The sequence below is a fragment of the Pristis pectinata genome, chromosome 19, assembly GCF_009764475.1.
Source record: "Pristis pectinata isolate sPriPec2 chromosome 19, sPriPec2.1.pri, whole genome shotgun sequence".
NCBI lineage: Eukaryota > Metazoa > Chordata > Chondrichthyes > Rhinopristiformes > Pristidae > Pristis > Pristis pectinata.
In genome coordinates, this window is record NC_067423.1 from 40803845 (window position 1) to 40824509 (window position 20665).

The 20665-nt window shown below is 45.7% G+C and overlaps 1 protein-coding gene and 1 long non-coding RNA gene across 2 annotated transcripts in view; one reads left to right on the forward strand and one right to left on the reverse strand.

The window, feature by feature from the left end:
* The window catches only part of LOC127580534 (uncharacterized), a 36994-nt gene extending 17137 nt beyond the window's left edge, over positions 1-19857 (reverse strand). The window contains exons 1-2 of the long non-coding RNA XR_007957836.1: positions 19744-19857; positions 8762-8843 (exon numbers count right to left, since the gene is read on the reverse strand). This is a non-coding gene — a long non-coding RNA (uncharacterized LOC127580534). The remainder of the gene's footprint in view (positions 1-8761; positions 8844-19743) is intronic.
* LOC127580533 (diphosphoinositol polyphosphate phosphohydrolase 2-like) overlaps positions 19469-20665 on the forward strand; it is a 51312-nt gene continuing 50115 nt past the window's right edge. Inside the window, exon 1 of the mRNA XM_052034123.1 lies at positions 19469-19806. Coding sequence (XP_051890083.1) covers positions 19708-19806 — 99 coding nt within the window. The 5' untranslated portion in view covers positions 19469-19707. The remainder of the gene's footprint in view (positions 19807-20665) is intronic.

Sequence of the window (20665 nt, forward strand, 5' to 3'; positions counted from 1 at the left end):
TCTCTAAAGGACGTCGATGAGCCATTTGACTTCTAACATCATCTGACAGCTTTGTTGCCACATTTGTAGCTATCAGCATTATAGTTCCTGATTTTTAAAACCAAGCTCATTTGCTTAAACGGCCGCAGTTGATTTGGACACAGTTTGTGAGAAATGAAGCTCCTGAAAAAGCACGTTAAAGTGACACAGGCCAGGGCCTACATCAGTTTAGTGTGAGCCACCACCACTGCCTGCCAACAGTGAATCTCTGTTGCAGACGAGACCACAAGCTATCCTGCAGGCTGTTAAGTAGCAAGTAACAATAAAGGTACCAGGATATCAGTAAGATTGAAAGAGTGCAGGGAAGGTTTACTAGAATGTTGCCGGGTCTTCAGGAGTTGAGTTACAGGGAAAGATTGAACAGGTTAGGACTTTATTCCTTGGAGTGTAGAAGAATGAGGGGAAATTCGATAGAAGTTTACAAAATTCTGAGGGGTATAGACAGAGTAAATGCAAGAAGGCTTTTTCCACCTGGATTAGGAGAGATAAGTACGAGAGGACATGGCTTTATGGTGAAAGGGGAAAGATTTAGGGGGAACATTAGGGGGAACTTCTTCACTCAGAGAGTGGTGGGAGTGTGGAACGAGTTGCCATCTGACGTGGTAAATGCGGGCTCACTCTTAAGTTTTAAGAATAAATTGGATAGATACACGGACGGGAGAGGTCTGGAGGGTTATGGACTGGGTGCAGGTCAATGGGACCAGCGGAATAAAGTTTCGGCACAGACTAGATGGGCTGAATGGCCTGTTTTCTGCGCTGTAGTGTTCTATGGTTCTATGGTTCAATGATATGACCAACTCCAACAACTGAAAGTCTACCCAGCCACCCTTAGTATTCAATGCCATTACTATTACCAAATCCCCTATCATCAACATCCGCTGGACATCATTCACCAGAAGCTCACTGGACTGGCAACACAATATGTGAATTGCTCCTATTGTGCAGGTGAGTGGTAGAATCTGGGAGGTGTTGGTGGGAATGTGGGGAGAATAAAATGGGATTCATATAGGATTGGTGTGTAGAAGTGCTTGTTGGTCAGCACATACTGGTTGGGCCGAAGGGCCTGTTTCCATGATCTATAACTCTATGTAATAAATACTGTGGCTACAAGAACTGGTCAGAGGCTAGGTATCCTGTGGCAAGTGATTCACTTTCTGATAGCCCAAAGTCTATCCACCATCTATAAGCCACAAGAAAATGGAAAACTGTCCATGGTCAGATGAGTGTGCTCCAACACTCAAAAATCTGGACATCATCCAAGGCAAGACAGCCCACTTGGCTGGTGGTCCATCCACCAGTGTAGAACATAGAACAGTACAGCGCACACAGGAACAGGCCCTTCAGCCCATCATGTCTGTGACAACCATGATACCAATCTAACTAACCCCATCTGCCTGCACATGGTCCATATCCCTCTATTCCTTGCCTGTTCATGTGTCTGTCTAAATGCCTCTTACACACCACTATTGTATCTCCTTCCATCACCTCCCCGGCACCAACCACTCTCTATGTGAAAAAAATTTGCCTCACACATCTCTAAGCTTTTCCCCTCTCACCATAAACCTATGCCCTCTAGTACTTAACATTTCCACCCTGGGAAAAAGATTCTGACTATATACCCTGTCTATGCCTCTCATAATTTTATATACTTTGTCCCTCAGTCACCAATGCTCCAGAGAAAACAATCCAAGTCTGTCCAAACTCTCCTGATAGCTAATACACTCCAATCCAGATTAACCTCTTCTGTACCCTCTCCAAATCCTTCCGATAGTGTGGTGACCAGAACTGCACACAAGACTCCAAATTTGACCTAACTAAAGTTTTATACAGCTGCAACATGACTTGCCAACTTTTATGCTCAGCACCCCGGCTGATGATACCGGATATCTTCTTTACCACCCTATCCACTTGTGTTGCCACATTCAGGGGGCTGCGGACTTGCCCCCCAAGATCCCTCTGTCCATCAATGCTCCTAAGGGTCCTGCCATTTACTATATACTTTCCTCTTGCATGTGGCCTTCCAAAATGCATCACCTCACACTTGCGCGGATTAAACTCCATCTGTCATTTTTCCACCAAATTTCCAGCTGGTCGGATATCCTGCTGAATCCTTTGACAACCTTCCTCACTTTCCACAACTCCACCAATTTTCGTGTTGTCTGCAAACTTACTAATCAGACCGGCTACACTTTCATCAAATCATTGATATATATCACAAACAACGGAGGTCCCAGCACGGATCCTTGCAGAACAACACTGGTTATGGACCTCCAGACAGAGAAACACCACTCCACCACAACCCTCCATCTTCCATGACCAAGCCAATCTTGTATCCAGCTTAACAGCTTACTGTGAATCCCATGTGATTTAATCTTCTGGTGTATGATGAGGGACCTTGTCAAATGCTACACTAAAGTCCATGTAGACAACATCCACTGCCCTACCCTCATCAATCATCTTCAGAACCTCCTCAAGAAATTCAATCAAGTTTGTGAGACAGGACCGACCCCTTACAAAGCTATGCTGACTATCCCTAATGGTTTTTTTCCAAATGTGAGTAAATCCTGTCCCTAAGAATCTTCTCCAATAATTTCCCTACCACTGAGGTAAGGCTCACCGGCCTATAATTTCCTGGATTATTCCGGTTGCCCTTCTTAAACAAAGGAACAGCATTGGCTACTCGCCAGTCTTCTGGGACCTAGCTATAAATCTCTGTCAAGGCCCTGAATATCTCTTCCCTTGCCCTCCTCAGTATCCTGGGATAATTCCATCGGAAGTGGGGACTTATACACCTCTGATGTTTTTCAAGACATCCAACATCTCCTCCTTCTTAATATCAACATGCCCTAGAATATCAACATACCCCTCCCTAATCTCACTATCATCTGTGTCCTTCTCCTTGGTGGATACCGAAGCTAATTATTCATTTAGGACCTGCCCATTTCCTCTGGCTCCACGCATCAATTCCCTCCTTTGTCCTTGAGTGGTCCTACCCTTTACTTTGCTACCCTCTTGTCTTTAATATATGTGTAAAATTACTTGGGATTTTCCTTAATCTTACTTGCCAAGTATGCTTCATAGCCCCTTTTGGTCCTCGTAATTCGGTGTTTAAGATCTTTCTTGCTTCCTTTATATCCCTCAAGGGCCTTGTCCAATTTCAGCTTCCTAAACCTTACGTATGCTTCCTTTTTTTAAAAATTGTATTTACAGCGTGGTAACAGGCCCTTCCGGCCCAACGAGTCCGCGCCGCCCATTTTAAACACCCAAATTGACCTACCTGTATGTCTTTGAAATGTGGGAGGAAACCCATGCAGACATGGGAGAATGCACAAACTCCTTACAGACAGCGACGGGAATTGAACCCCGATCGCTGGTGCTGTAATAGCGTCGGGCTAACCGCTACGCTACCGTTCTTTAAACTTGCAATAACTCGAGGTTCCCAGACCTTGCCATCCTTATCTTCCATCCTTCACAGGAACGTGCTGGTCCCGAATTCTGACCAGCTGGCCTTTAAAAGACCCCTAAATGTCAGATGTGGATTTACCCTCAAACAGCCACTCCCGATCTACTCTCCCCAATTCCTGCCTAATAATGTTGTAATTTTCCTTCCCCCAAATTAGCACTTTCACCCAAGGACCATTCTGATCCTTATCCATATCTGTCTGAAAACTTAATGAATGATGGTCACTGTTCCCAAAATGCTTCCCCACTGAAACTTCAATCATCTGGCCAGGGTCATTCCCCAATATAAGGCCTAATATGGCCTTGTTGAATTATCTGCAAATTCTTTCAAGAAACCCTCCTGGATGCACCTAACAAATTCTGCCCTATCTAAGCCCCTGAGTCTAAGGGAGTCCCCGTCAATACTGGGGAAGGTAAAATCACCCACTACAACAACCCTGTTGTTTTTATATTTTTCCATAATCTGCCTACACATTTGTTCCTCTATCTCCTGCTGGCTATTGGGAGGCCTGAAGTATAATCCCATCAGAGTGATTGTACCCTGCTTATTCCTAAACTCTACCTAAATGGCCCAGAGGTCTTGCTTTGTAACTTCCTACCTAATTCCCTGAATTCCCTTTACAGGACCTCATCTCTCTTCCTCCCTATGTCGTTAGTACCAAAGTGGACCATGACCTGTGGCTGCTCGCCTTCCCCTTTCAGAATGTCCTGTGCCTGCTCAGAGACATCTTTGACCCTCGCACCAGGAAAGCAACACACCGTCCTGGAGTCTCACTCACGGGCACAGAAATGCCTATCTGTGCCACTGACTATGGAGTCCCCATATCACTACTGCTTGCCTACACTTTAACCCTCCCAGGGTCGAACAACAGAGTCGAGCATGGTGCCACTGATCTGGCTGCTGCTGTTGCTTTTCCCTGAGAGTATTCAAAATGGTACACTTGTTTGAGAGGGGGATAACGTCAGGGGACTCCTGCACTAACAGCCTGCCCCTCCTGGCATCCATCTGGCTGAACCTTTGGTGTGACCACCTCCCTATCTATCTACTTTCCGGCTCCTGCGTACTCCTCAGTCAGTCCCACTGCCTCTCCAACCAATCCACGGGGCTCTCTCCACCACCATTGCTCCATGGCCTCCATCCACAAAGTTCACAGCAGTTACTTGCCAAGGCTTCTCCAACCATTTCCACCAAGAACAATGAGCAGCAGGGGCAGAGGAACACCACCACCTGTAGGTTTCCCCAACCCATACCCCTGAAGTCAGACACTGTCCCTTGGAATTATATTGCCATTGCTTTGTCATTGGCTCTGAATCCTGCAACACCCTGTCCAGTACCACAGTTGGAATCCCTTCACCAGAAGGACTTCAGCACCCTCCAGTCCTGGTAACATTCTCATCAATCTTTCTTGTACCTTTTCCAATTTAATGGCATCCTTCCTTAATGGCAGGATGACCACAACTGTGCGCAGTACTCCAAGTGTGGTCTCACCATGTCTTTTACAGGTGTATCATGACACCCTAACTCCTGTACTCGGCATCCTGACCGAGGAAGGCAAGCATGCCAAGGACCTTCTTCACCACCCTGAGTACCTGACATGTAGTACTTCAACGTTTCCCACTTTCATTATCTACCATTCCTGGCAGTTTCAGTGCCAATACAATGACTTCAAACTATTTTGTCTCTATTTTTCCATCTCTCTTTCTCTTTCCCTCCATTTCTCAACAGCACCCGTAGTCCATGGACCAACTCATTTTTCCCACAAGCTTCTCAATGCCAGAGTTTCTGGAGCTAAGACCTGTCGCACACAAAGCACATGTTTTTTTCTTATTTATTCATTTTTTGTGATGTGGGCCTCACTGGCAAGGACAGCATTGACAGTGCTGGTGAGCCAGTATTACAGTTTATAGGAGGAAACTCTTCAAGGAGGAACAGTAAAGAATTGACTTCCAATGAACAAGAGCAACAACTTGCATTTCCTTGGGGTATAATCCCCCTTTGACTGCACAGCACTACTTCAGCACTGAGGACCATATTAAACCCTCATCTCCCTCCCTGAGAGATGTCAAGATCTCATGACACTATTCAAAGAGAAGTATGGATGTTTGTTCCAGTGTTCTGTACATATGTACCTTTCAGTCAATTTTACAATGGCAGCACAGTTGTGCAGTTAATAGAGCAGCTGCCTCACAGCTCCGGTGACCCAGGTTCAATCCTGACCTCGGGTGCTGTCAGTGTGGAGCTTGCACGTTCTCCCTGTGACCCCGTGGGTTTCCTCTGGATGCTCCCATTTTCCTCCCTCATCCCAAAGATGTGCAGGTTGGTAGGTTATTTGGTCATTAAATTGTCCCTGGTGTGTAGGTGAGTGTAGTGATAGTGATGGAATTTAGGAGAATTGATGGGAATGTAGGGAGAATAAAAACGGGGTTAGTGTAGGGTTGGTGTAAAAGGTGCTTGATGACTGGCGCAGACTCAAAGAGTTGAGAGTCCTGTTTCCCTGTTGCCTGACCCTATGACATTGCAGTCTTTGGGAGCTGACTCTATGCAGATTGACTGTCAGTTCCCACAAGGCACCTAATAAAAATACATAACTGATTGTGAAGTAGTTTGGGAAACTATATGGATGTCTACAGCGCTAAAGAAATACATATTCTTTCTAAAAGCAAACAATAAAGGAAAAGTAATAGTACCTCAAACTCACTCACAATGCAATATCACATACACGTAAGGAAGTAAGTCCTTAAGTCCCGGAAGTTGCATAATGATCTTTAACAATAAAGTTCTTCAAATGCAAGCAAGCCACAGAGAACATAGAAGGAAGCCAAGCTCATATTTCCATTTATTTTCATTCTCTAAATTAGGCCTGTACATACCAGGAGATGTGAGACTGCATCCTAAGTGGAAAATACTGAGCATAAAGCACACAGTGTACTTACAGGCAATATGAGAAACATGATGATGCTGGAGGAACTCAGCAGGCCAGGCAGCATCCGTGGAGAAAAGCAGGAGGTCAACGTTTCGGGTCAGGACCCTGCTTCAGGTCTGAAGATAGGAAAAGGGGAAGCCCAATATATAGGGGGGGAAAAGCAGAGCAGTGATAGGTGGACAGATGAGGGGAGGCGGGGTGGGCACAGGGTGGTGATAGGTAGATGCAGGTAAGAGATAGTGATAGGCAGGTGCAGGGGAGGAGGGGAGAGCAGATCCACTGGGGGATGGGTCAAAGGTAAGGAGAGAGAGGGAAAAAAAGGGGGAGAAAAAAGAGAGATAGGCTAGGAAAGGGAAGAAGAGAAGAAGCATGGTTGGTGGGGCGGGGGGGTTGTGGGGAAGGGGGGGTGGGGATTACCTAAAGTGGGAGAATTCAACGTTCATGCCGTTAGGCTGCAAGGTTCCATGACAGAAAATGAGGTGCTGTTCCTCCAGTCTGCGCTTGGAATTCTCCTGGCAGTGGAGGAGGCCGAGGACTGACATATCAGTGACAGTGTGGGAGGGGGAGTTGAAGTGACCGGCAACGGGGAGATGCAGATCGCGGTTAAGGAAAGAGCACAGGTGTTCTGCGAAACGGTCACCTCGTCTGCGTTTGGTCTCACCAATGTAGAGGAGGCCACACTCGGAGCACCGAATGCAGTGGGTGATATTAAGGGAGGTGCAAGTGAATCTCTGTTTCACCTGAAAGGACTGTTTGGGTCCCTGGATGGAAGTGGTGGAGGTGGTGTAGGGGCAGGTGTTGCACCTATGGCAGGGGTGGCGGGAAGTTCCCGGGGCGGGAGCAGGATGGGTGGGAGGGGAGTTGCGGAGGGAGCGGTCCCTGCGAAAGGCAGAAAGGGGTCGGGAGGAAAAGGTATGCTTGGTAGTGGGGTCCCATTGGAGATGGCAGTTCTTTAGTCTTACAGGTAATATGTTCCCTCACCCTGTTCTGATTCTTTTTCACACTCTCATGTCGGAACTCACCACACATCACTGGCAGTGAACATGTTCCCTGTTGACATGTATTAAAATATCATGCGCAAAATGTAAAAGGAGCAAAGGCCAATTTTTGTTTTCCATGACTGCAAAATTTAATTCTCCCTCAACACAAATTTGCATTTAAAAGTGCCTTTAATTTGGTTGAATGTCCTAAAGAGTATTATCAAACAAAGTTTAAAACAGAGCCACATATGAAGATATTTAGACTAATCACCAACAAGTTTTGGTGGCAGGTTTTAAGTAGGATCTCAAAGGGGCAAACCGAGGTAGGGAAGCACAGAAGGTTAGAAAGGGAAGTCCAGAGCTGGAGACATCTCTGCCAATGTGAGAGGGGAAAGATTTAAAGTGGGGAAAGATTTAAAAGGGACCTGAAAGGCAACAGAGGGTGGTGTGTATATGGAATGAACTGCCTAAGAAAGTAGGTGAGGCAGGTACAATAACGACATTTAAAAGACAGTTGGACATGTACAAGGATAGGAAAGGTTAAGAGGGAGACGGGCCTAATGCAGGCAAATAGGATTAGCTGAGGTTGGCACCTCAGTCAGCATGGATGAGTTGGGCCGAAGGGCCTGTTTCTGTGCTGCAATGAAAACAGGGAATGTGGAAGGGATTCAACTGGAAGAATTCACTGCCTGAGAGAGTGGTGGAAACAGAGTTGCTGACAGCATTTAAGAAAGGTCTAGATGAGCACTTGAATCACCTTGGCAGAGAAGGCTCTGGGCCAAGTGCTGGAAGATGGGAATTGTGTCCACTGGTCGGCATGGACGTGGTAGGGCAACTGGCCTGTTTCCACACTGAATGACTCTATGACCAGGTCTAAAGGTTGGGGCACTGGTGAAGTTTATAAGGATTGGGAAAGGGCATGGATGGATTGGAAGGCAAGTTTGATCATTTCAAAGCTGGGCTCTTATCAAACTGGATGACCTACAGTTGCCATGGATCCAGCAGAGAGGTGATGGGTGGATGGCATTGTGTGAGTTAGGATAGCAGGTGAATAAATTTAGGTTTATGGTGGGGTGGAGGATGGGATGCCGGGAAGGGGAACACTGGAAAATCGGTGAGGAAAATCTCTGTCCTGAATGGGTTCAGAGCAAAGTGACCGGACCAGCACCCAGAGTCCTGAACCACTGATCCAGAGACATGAGTTTGAATCCCACCAGGTCTACCGGGGAATTTAACTCAAGTAATTAAATCAATTTGGAATTAAAACTAGGCTCAGTGATAATGACCATGAAAATACCAGATTGTCATAAAAATGTATCCTTACCCAATGTGACTCATGTGTGATTCCAGACCCACCTGTGTGGTTGCCTTTTAGCTGCCTCCTCAGTTCAGCAGCAATCAGAGATGGATGATAAACACTGCCGGTATTGTCCACATCCTGTGAATGAATAAATTTAAGAAAAAGCCTGGATTTGAAAAAGTTCTTTGAAAAAATGGTTTTTGTTTGACATGGTTTATGTGGAGCAGGCCTTTGATGTCTCTGTAACCTCATCTGGTCCTACAGCCCTCGGGATTCTCTCTCTCTCCCACATTCTGGCCTCATGCGTATCCTATATTTATTCAAACACACCATTGACAGCCAGGTCTTCTGCTGCCAGCTCTATAATTCCCTTCCAAAGCATTTCCACATCTCTTCTCTGTCCTCCTTTGACACACACACACACACACACACACACACACACACACACACACACACACACACACACACACACACACACACACACACACACACACACACACACACACACACACACACACACACACACACACACACACACACACACACACACACACACACACACACACCACCTTCCATTTCTGTTTGGTCATCTGTCCCAATATCTCCTCTCGTATCTCTGTGTCAAATTTTGCCTGAAATAACCCTGTGATGTAATAAGTTGATGCCTCTGCATAAATGCCGACTGTTGTTGCCAGATGAGACAAACTTAATAGCTTTATTTAAACTTGCATCTTGTTTTCTGAAGCCTTGGTGCAAATTGAGTTGATATACATTAATATGCTGCAGTGTGCGCAAATTGATCACAGTTGTCTGCCTTTACAATTACATGGCACTTAAAAATATTTATAGCAATACATGTAAGAGAGGTATCACTTTCTTGCCTCAAGGAAAATATTAAGTCTATTGTACATTGTAATTGCCGCTGCATGTTTATAGAACATTGAATGCATTCTGATAAAAGCCTGTTTCACCAAAGATCTTGTTGATTAGACTGGCACCAAGATTCTTCAAAGAGGATGTATAATGCTATACTTAAAGTACTTTATGATATTTGCACTCTTAAGGCCAACCTACTTATTAGTGACAACATCAGCACCTTGATTTAAGAAGGTGAGTCAGATGAAACTGCTTGGATGTTACTTGTGAGTTTCTCGAAGATATGTGAATGCACCATGCATGTGTAACCAGTGAAGAGCAAGGTTCAACTGAGGAGAGACCGAAATGGTATTAGTATTGGTATTGGTTTATTATTGTTTCTTGTACCGAGGTACAGTGAAAAGCTTGTCTTGCATACCATTTGTACAGGTCAATTCATTACACAGTGCAGTTACATTGGGTTAGTACAAAGTGCATTGATGTAGTACAGGTAAAAACAGTAACAGTACAGAGTAAAGTGTCACAGCTAAAGAGAAAGTGCAGTGCAATAAGGTGCAAGGTCACAACAAGGTAGGTCGTGAGGCCATAGTCCATCTCATCGTGTAAGGGAACCCTGCAATAGTCTTATCACAGTGGGGTAGAAGCTGTCCTTAAGTCTGGTGGTACGTGCCCTCAGGCTCCTGTATCTTCTACCTGATGGAAGAGGAGAGAAGAGAGAATGTCCCAGGTGGGTAGGGGTCTTTGATTATGCTGGCTGCTTCACCAAGACAATGAGAGGTAAAGACAGAGTCCAAGAAGGGGAGGCTGGTTTCCGTGATGCGCTGGGCTGTGTCCACAACTCTCTGCAGCTTCTTGCGGTCCTGGGCAGAGCAGTTGCCATACCAAGCTGTGATACATCCAGATAGGATGCTTTCTATGGTGCATCGGTAAAAGTTGGTGAGAGTCAAAGGGGACAAACTGAATTTCTTTAGCTTCCTGAGGAAGTAGAGGTACTGGTGAGCTTTCTTGGCCGTGGCATCTACATGATTTGACCAGGACAGGCTGTTGGTGATGTTCACTCCCAGGAACTTGAAGTCCTCAACCTTCTCGACCTCAGCACCATTGATGTAGACAGGTGCATGTACACCTCCCCCTTTCCTGAAGTCCATGACCAGCTCTTTAGTTTTGTTGACATTGAGGGAAAGGTTGTCGTCATGACACCATTCCACCAAGCTCTCTATCTCCTTCCTGTACTCTGACTCATTGCTGTTTGAGATACGGCCTACAACGGTGGTATCATCTGCAAACTTGCAGATGGAGTTAGAGCAGAATCTGGCCACACAGTCAGGAGTGTATAGGGAGTAGAGTAGAGGGCTGAGGACGCAGCCTTGTGGGGCAACAGTGTTGAGAATAATCGCGCCGGAGGTATTGCTGCCTATCCTCATTGATTGCGGTCTGTTTCTTGGAAAGTCAAGGATCCAGTTACAGAGGGAGGTGTTGAGTCCTAGGTCTCAGAGTTTGGTGACAACCTTGCTTGATTATCATGTGACAGTGGTAAAAAAAGGCCTGAGGACAGTAAAAAGGGACAATCTTTCCAACTCTAGTCATCCATCATATACTTCTGTTTATTCACTTTTTAGGATGTAAGCATCGTTGGCAAGGCCAGCATTTATTACCTATTCCTGACTGTCCTTGAAAAGATTTGAGTGGGCCATTTTCTTGAATCACTGTTAGTCATTTCAATACTGTTGGGTGGGGAGTTCCAGGATTTAGACCCATTGACGAACAAGGTACAGTGATGGGTTTCCAAGCAACGGTGATGCATTTCTTGGAAGGGAATCTACAGGTGGTGGTGTTCCCTTGTGCCTACTTCCCCTGTGACAAAGCTCCTGGATTTAGGAGGTGCTTTTGGAGTAGCCCGTGCAGGCGGCTGCAGTGCGTTTTGTGGATGGTACACACTGCAGCCACTGCGCTGGTGGTGGGGGAATGAATGTTTAGGGTGGTGGAAGGCGTGTCAGACAGCTAGGCTGCTTTGTCCCAGACGATGTCCAGCATCTTGACTCTTTTTGGACCTGAACTCACAAAGACAAGCAGAGAGTATTCCGTTGTGCAACAAACAATCTGCTGAAGGAACTCAGTGGGTCAGGCAACATCCATGGAGGCAAAGGGATAGTCAACGTTTCGGGCCAAGACCCTGTATCCCTTATTTCTCTGTGCTTCTGATTTGTGCCTTGTAGACGGTGGAAGAAGTCGGGATGACAGGAGGTGACTCGCTTACCACAGGATTTCCAGCCTCTGACCTGCTTTTGCTGGTTGAGTTTCTGGTCAGTAGTGAGCTTCAGTATATTGATGGTAAAGGACTTGGTACTGGTTATGCCATTAACTGTCAAGGGTTTGTGGTTAGTTACACTTTTTGGAGGTGTCAGAATCAGAATCAGGTTTATTATCACTGACATATGTCGTGAAATTTATTGTTCTGAGGCAGCAGTACAGTGCGAGACATAAAAATTACTATAAGTTAGAAAACAAATAAATAGTGCAGAAGAGGAATAATGAGGTAATGTTCATGGGTTCATGGACTGTTTAGAAATCTGATGGCAGAGGGGAAGAAGCTGTTCTTGAAACGTTGAGTGTAGGTCTTCAGGCTCCTGTACCTCCTCTCAATGGTAGTAATGCGAAGAGGGCATGTCCCAGATGGTGAGGGTCCTTGATGATGGATGCTGCCTTCTTGAGGCATCGCCTCCTTAAGATGTCATTGATGGCGGGGAGTGTTGTACCCGTGATGGAGCTGACTGAGTCTACAACCCTCTGCAGCCTCTTTCGATCCTGCACATTGGAGCCCCCATACCAGGCGGTGATGCAACCAGTCAGGATGCTCTCCACTGTGCATCTGTAGAAATTTGCAAGAGTCTTTGGTGACGTACCAAATGTCCTCAAACTCCTAATGAAGTAGAGCAGCCGGCATGCCTTCTTCATGACTGCATCAATGTGTTGGGCCCAGGATAGATCCTCTGAGATGTTGATGCCCAGGAACCTGAAGCTGCTCACCCTTCCCACCGCTGACCCCTCAATGAGGACTGGTGTGTGTTCTCCCGACTTTCCCTTCATGAAGTCCACAGTCAATCATAGACAGGTAGTCATAGCCTGGCACATCTGTGGCTCAAGTGTTACTTGACACTCATCAGCTGGTGCATGAATGTTAGCAAAGTCTTGTTGTATGTAGGCAAGGACTGCTTCATTTAGTGAGGAGTGGTGAATGGAATTTAACATTATGTGATCATCAGCTTGGCTGGGAGAAAGGGTGGCCAATTTCCTTCCCTAATGAGCATTACTGAACCAGATGAGTTCTTACAACAAGAATGCAGTAATTTTGTGATTATCAGTACTAATATTAGATGTTTTGTTTTAAATTCCACATTATTAACCGAAATTAAAATCCACAAGAGCCATGGTAGGAGTTGAACTTGGGTCTCTGCATTGTTTGTCCAAGCTCCTGGTTTCACAGTCTGGTAACTTAACCACTACGATGCCACTATCCCTTGCTGGGATAAATTCCACAACTTTTTCTGAATACCCACCGCTGTGTTAGACATGCATTACCCACCAGGGTCTTCTCATCGTACCAAACTCTGGTCTTGGTCTTCACTCCAAGAGGGTAGGTTGTGAGGGAATTAGAAACTAAGTCGATGATATAAAAATCATGACTACCAGAGATTAGCCCAGGGCCCAATGGAGGCCGTCCTTTTTCTAGGGCAGATGAACATCAGTTCACATCCTACTCTGAGGATTTGAGCACAAAATACAAGCTGGCATTCCAGTTCAATACTTAGGGAAAGTGGGACTTTTGGAGGTGTTGGGAGTTTTAAGTCACCGTCTGCTCTCTCGGGTGGTGCAGAAGTTCCTAAGGCTGCATTTTGAAGAAGACTGGGAAAGGTTTCTCCAGTATTGTATCAAGTGCTTGGCACCCAAATAACATCACTCTTCATTTTCAGTTATTTGTGTTAAATGTTCTTGTCTTCGTTGGGTGTTCTCCACTTCAAAAACTTGTTTCATTGGAAGCAAAAGATAACGAGCATTTGGAAGTGTACAACAGAGGGCCACTACTTAACTGCACATTTAGTACAAGGACTGAAGAAAAAATTCTAACAGTTCATTAACTGGTCATTTGGGAGTTTGCTGTGTGCAAATTGCCTCTCATGTTGCTGTATTACAGCAATGACCACACTTCAAGAGTACTCAATCATCTGCAATGTACTTTGAGACAAGTTCTGCAAGGCAGATTATAAATGCAAGTTGTTTCTATCCTGTATGACTTGCTTGGAAACTGTACTGGACACAACCTCCTGCGGAACCTGGCACATTCAGCTTTTTGTATCTTGAGTTAATGGGTTTGACTTCTCCATGCAGACACAATGGCCTGTCAGATCATTTCAGATCTTAACTTCCATCTTCTGACGCTCAGTTGGGCAATTTTGTGGCTTTTTTGAAACTGTTCAATCAGTATTTGACTAGATATCATCTGTTAGCCATGATAATGGTTCAAGGTCTTGCACTGCATACCTTTCATTGATATTCAAATGAGTGGAAAATACCACCAAAAATATTCCTGTACCTTGTCCACAGATTTTCATGTCAGAAGTGTTGTCTTCTAAGCCAATCAAAACATTGTGGCCTGTGCTTCTGTGCATACACTGCAACATTATTTTTTGCTCCTTTACATTACATAAGGAGTGCCTCATTTCAGTCTCACTGTGTCTGTACAATGGCTATTGTTGACTTTAAATAACTTGTATAAGTGCTCTGTCATGCCCCTAAAAGTGGATATATTTCTTTCCTTTGGAAGATAATGATTGGTGTGATCATAAGTGAAAGGATGCCAACTTTAAAATACACATAGAGATTTGAAAACGTGTGTTATACACCAGTATTTGAAAGCAGGAAGAGATCAAAGAGCCTTGCAGAATAGCGGAATGCCATTTAGCCCAACATATCCATATCAGCTTTGTCCCTATTTATCTTGTTAACCTTTCATGATTTTGAATATCCATGTCCTTTCCTCTGAACCATCTCTGTTCCAGCAAAATGGACCCCAGTTTCTCTCATCTCTCCTCCAAGCAGAAGACTTGGCTCCCTATATTTAATTTTACCGAATCCCTCTCAAATGCATTGGCAATCTTTTTAATGAAGAACAGCTAACACTGGACATACCGGTCATAGACTTCCTCGCAGGGTTCTCCTGTTCTGTTGCCACAACTCGATGGAAGATCAACTGAGATGATGTTCATCTGTCTAAATAGTAGCTTAGTTCCATAACACCATAAGACACAGGAGCAGAATTAGGCCATTCGGCCCATCGAGTCTGCTCCGCCATTCAGTCATGGCTGATTTATTTTTCCCTCTCAACCCCATTCTCCTGCCTTCTCCCCGTAATCTTTGATGCCCTTACTAATCAAGAACCTATCAACCTCCACTTTGAATATACCCAACGACTTGTCCTCCACAGCCGTCCGTGGCAATGAATTCCACAGATTCACCACCCTCTGGCTAAAGAAATTCCTCCTCATCTCTTTTCTAAAGGGACACCCTTCTACTTTGAGGCTGTGCCCTCTGGTCCTAGACTCTCCCACTACTGGAAACATCCTCTCCACGTCCGTTCTATTTAGGCCTTTCAATATTAGGCAGGTTTCAATGAGATCCCCCCCCCCATCCTTCTAAACTCCAGCAATTACAGGCCCAGAGCCATCAAACACTCCTTGTATGTTAACCCTTTCATTCCCGGGATCATTCTCGTAAACCTCCTCTGGACCCTCTCCAATGCCAGCACATCCTTCCTTAGATATGGGGCCCAAAACTGCTCACAATATTCCAAATGTGGTCTGACTAACACCTTATAAAGCCTCAGCATAACATCCTTGCTTTTATAGTCTAGTCCTCTTGAAATGAGTGCTAACACTGCATTTACCTTCCTTACTACTGACTCAACCTGCAAGTTAACCTATAGGGAATCCTTCACTAGGATTCCCAAGTCCCCTTACACCTCCAATTTCTGAATTCGCTCTCTGTTTACAAAATAGTCTACACCTTTATTCCTTCTACCAAAGTGCATGACCGTACATTTCCCTACACTGTATTCCATCTGCCACTTCTTTGCCCACTCTCCCAACCTGTCCAAGTCCTTCTGCAGACTCCCTGCTTCAACACTACCTGCCCCTCCACCTATCTTTATATCATCTGAAAACTTGGCCACAAAGCCATCAATTCCATCATCCAGATCAACAGCAGTACAACAGCAAAATGAACAGTATGTTATCAGCAGTCCAATGATTGACTTAAAGGCCCACATCTTTCTGTGCACTGTGGCTATACTGTGTAATGTTTACAGAATGCATTGCAACAATTCATTAAAATTTCTTAAATTTCTTTGGCATCAGCTCCCAAACTCATGATCTCCACACCTGGATAGACAACAGAGGCAAGTGCATGGTAAATGAAAATCAAAAAAAAAACTTCAGATGCTGGAAATCTGAACTAACAACAGAAAATGCTGGGAAAAATCAGCAGGATCTTCTACTCAAAATGTTAGCTCTGTCTTTGTTTCCACAGGTGGCTGGGTGACTGTTTCCAGCACTTGTTGTTTTTATTTCTACAGCATAGTAATACTATCAGTAATAAGTAAATTCCCACTGCTACTTTGACTATACTTCCTCCACTCAGCCTCCCATAAGGATGCTAGACTGTTCTCCCAGTTCTTCTTCCTCTGTGGTATTTGGTCCCATGATGAGACTTTCCACACAGGTGCCTCCAAAATGTCTTCCTACTTCCTGAATCGTGGCTTTCCTCTACCACAGTAGGCAAATCCCTCCACCACATCACGTCCATTTCCCGAACCTCTGCTCTCACCTCCCCTCCTCCTGTACAGAGAAAGTATAGAGTTCCTCTGTTCCCTAACTTCCATCCCACCGGCCTCCAAGTCCAATGGATCATCCTTTCCAATTTCTGCCAGTTCCAACAGGATTCCACCACATATTTCCCCTCCCCTCCCCTTCAGCTTTTCAGAGGAACTGTTCCCTTTGTGACTGCCTTCCCTCCTTCCTCCCCATTCTCCAGCTCATGGTATTTTCCCATAAAATCACAGAAGATACAACACTTGTTCACCTCTTCCTTTCCCACCCTGCAGGGACCCCAACAGTCTTTACAAGCAAAGCAGTAATTCACTTGCAATTCTTCCAATCCTGTGTTCACGGTGTGGTCTCCTCTGGAGAAACCAAACTCACATTGAGTGACGACTGTGTGGAGCACCTGCACTCATCTACAGGAGTGACTCAGCCTGCCAATCCCACTCTGACCTATCTGTCTCTGTCCTCCTGCACAGTTAAAATGAGGCCCAACTCAGGCTTGAAGAATGGTACCTCATCTTTCTCTGGGCACCTTGCAGCATTCAGGGCTCAGTATTGAATTCTCCAAGTTCAGGTAACTCACTTTCTCTGTCTGTATCAGAACTAGCTATTACTGCTGTAAGTTATCTGTGATATAGCTCAGTCTTTCTCTCTCCATTAGTACAGTCTGATCTGCAGGGCCTGTCCTACAGCCCAGCTATTTGTAACACATTACACTTCTTTGTCTTTATTTTCAGACTCTAACTACCCCCATTAACATTTGATTTGAGGATCTCTGCAGTTTATCCCCATAGCAATCCTGGCCTCACCCTATCATAGCTATCCCCTTTGCCCTATCCATCCCTTTCCCCAACTTCTCTGCATGTGGAGGCTGGGGAGATGGAAGTTAAGAACCAGAGGAACTCTATACTTTCTCTGTACAGGAGGAGAGGAGGTAATTCCAGAGGTGCAGTTCTGATGAAGGGTCTTCAACCTGAAATACTAACTCTGTTTCTCCTTCCAAAGATACGGCGTGACCTGCTGAGGTTTCCCAGCATTGTCTGTCTTTATTTCAGAGTTCCCACATCTGTAGTATTTTTGATTTTCATTTAGTCATACTATTAGCTCCATTATTCCCTCTAGTTCACATACTTTTCCCAGGACTTGAAAATATATTGCAGTTTCTTCAATGTTGTGATGTCAAAATCCCAGAACAACTAATCTAACAGTGGATGTAACTTTGTCACACAGACTACAATGGTTCAAAGGAAGGTAGCTCGGCACCAACTTTGCCAGCACAACAAAGGATGGGCAATAAGTACCATTCATGCCAAAAACATTCAAATCCAAGAATGAATCAAACAAGGTATACTTAGACGATGAATATGCTGCATGCTTCTAACACATAGGCTTCAGATGCAGTAACAATGCATAGAGTGGTACTAATTGAAGGGTAAGTTGTCCTTCAGCACGGTTGAATGAAATTAGGCAATCATTTCTGCCCAATTAAGACTCCTACTTTCCTGTGATAAAGTGATGTCACAGGCATTTATTACATTGAGATATTAGAGGTTGCCACACCATGAACAATCAGGTGCTTATTTGTGTAGTCATGACCGTCTTCAAATTATTGAACAGTATTCTCGTGACCAGAATGCGTGACCGAATAATAATAATGATTTCCTTTTGATAGAAAGACCAACTCCCTAAGAGTTTAAAGAGTGATGTTTTACTCACCAATACAAGAAATTATTGACCTTCAGGAATTCAAGATAGAGACATAGCAATGAAAACAGGCCCTTTGTTCAACACAGTTCATGCCCACCATCAATGACCCATTCACAATAACCCTCCATTAAACCCATTTTTTAAAACTCTCCCTACATTGTCATCGCATCTCCCTGGATTCTACCACTTACCTACACACTAGGGGAAATTTACAGCAGCCCACTAACTTACCTACCCACATGTCTTTGGGATCTGGGAGGAAACCAGAGATCCATGCAGTCACAGAGAAATCATACAAACTCCACACAGACAGCACCTGAGGTCAGGACTGAACCCAGGTCTTTGGCACTGGAGGCAGCAACTCTACTAGCTGCAACACTGTGCTGCTCTGGAACGACAGGAGGTGTCATGTGGGGGCATATCTCGAGGGATTTGGGCAATTAAAGAGAGTTGGAAAATACCTCAAAGACAAGAAGTCCGTGGCACAATAATTAAATGGAATTTCTTGAAAGAAATTTCCATCTGAGTTCAGAGGACTTTTGAAGGAAATCAGAAAACTAAAGTTAAAAGAATATAGGATAAAATTTTGGAGTGCTCAAGCAAACATTCCAGAGATACATAGCAACAGGAGCATCGAAAAAGAAGCAGGCCATCCGCTTTCAAACTGTTCCCCCATTCCAATGGATCTACTAGATCGCCATACATCATGGTTATTGCCGAGCTCCCATCTGGGTGAGAAATGGAACATATTGTCTGATCAACAATGAATAGTTTAACTTTCAATAGAACCAATTTGAATCAGCTGCAGATTTCAAATGTGAAATGGAGTGCCATTTCAGTCCAAACAATAATATTATGATTTTGCTTAGCTTTCTTTTGTTTTGGTGAAAACACGTTTTAGTTCCCTTATTAGTTGTACAGGATGCATGAGTAAAGCTTGTTGACCTGTGAAGGCATTGCAGTGCCAGCAGCATTCTGCTGTGTCGGAAACTTGATCATCCGCATAAATGTTTTGTCCTTTCAAGCTCCATCTCAAACAAATGTTTATGTGTTACTCATTATTAAACAGAAGTACATTAGGGAATTTTACTAGCTCTACTGTCAAATTAATTAATAGCCTCAGTCCATGTGATTAGATGATGTCTCATTTCATTTTCTGGCTGCTGACAGGGGTGAGAGGATGAAGTCAGATCCAGACATCTGAAGCATCATTGCAATGAGCAGCAGGGCAGCCGACCGAAGGACTACATTTCCCATGCCGCAGTGCGCCGCGCTTGCGCCTTGGCCGCGGAGGGCGTCCTGCGTACAAGATGGCGGAAGCGTGCGGGCCGAGTGCGGCTCCTTTTAAATAAGAGAAGCCGGCGGGTCGGAGGGAGGCAGTGGGCGGCCGTGCGGATGGGGGACGCTCCTCACCGCTGCCTCTGAGTCAGATCCAGACGGGCGCTTTCGGCCGAGGGCTGCTCGACTTCCCTCTTTCCCACCCCCCCCCCCCCCCATCTCCGCGGCGGTGTGTGGGTGGCGGCTGCCCGCCCGCCCGGAGACAGATGATGAAGATTAAGGACAACCAGACGCGGACTTACGACGGCGATGGCTACAAGAAGCGGGCGGCGTGTCTGTGCTTCAAGAGCGACTGCGAGGAGGAGGTGAGGGAGGCGGGCGGCGGCGGCGCCTTCGGTCCCGCCGTCCGGTCCCGGGGGTGCCCGGTGCCCACTCGTCCCCCTTCCCTCCCCGCCGCCCGCTGGTTCCGGCTTCGTCATCCCCATCCCCATCCCGGCGTTGGCCAGCCCGGGCTGGTGTCCCGCCGGTTTGATTCGGGGCGGAAGATCCACCCCCCCCCCCCCCATCCCCTCGCCGTCCCCCCCCCCCCCCCCACCCTCTCTCCGTCCTTTTGTTCGGGTCGCCTGATTCCCGCTGCCCGCCTGAGTGAATGGGATCCGGCCTGGCTCTGGGCTGCCGGGGTGGCCGCCCCCGTCCGCGCCATCAGGCGGCCGCGATGGCTGAGGCCCCCCTGTCACTCTTTCTCCCCCCCCCCCCCCCCCCCTCACGGACTTTCTCTCCAGCTACACGGCGTTCTCCAAATGATGCTTTTTTATATATATATAACATGCGGTTGAACCGGTCCATGCTGGTACTCCCAGGAGTGCAGTGCAATTGATGTTATAACCCATTTCCACGTCAGAGACTGAGATATTCCCAGCTGCTAAGTTTATTTCTAGTAGATTCCGGTTGGTAAGAAACAAAGCGGGAGCTTTGGGCAGAGTTCTGTCTGTAATCCTCTCTCATTCAGACTTTGAGGCGTGTTATCCGATGTACCCGTTTCTATAGTAGCAGCCATAACGTTGCTGGGGAAGAATGATCGAAAGTAACGCTTCATTGTCTGGATGTCAATTGCGACAGATGCAGAGCTTATTGGAAATAAAATGAACCTCTGCGTCACTTGGGGAGCTGTCACCATCAAATTATTTCATTATAAAGCAGGCAGATTGGGATGGGAACGGGGAA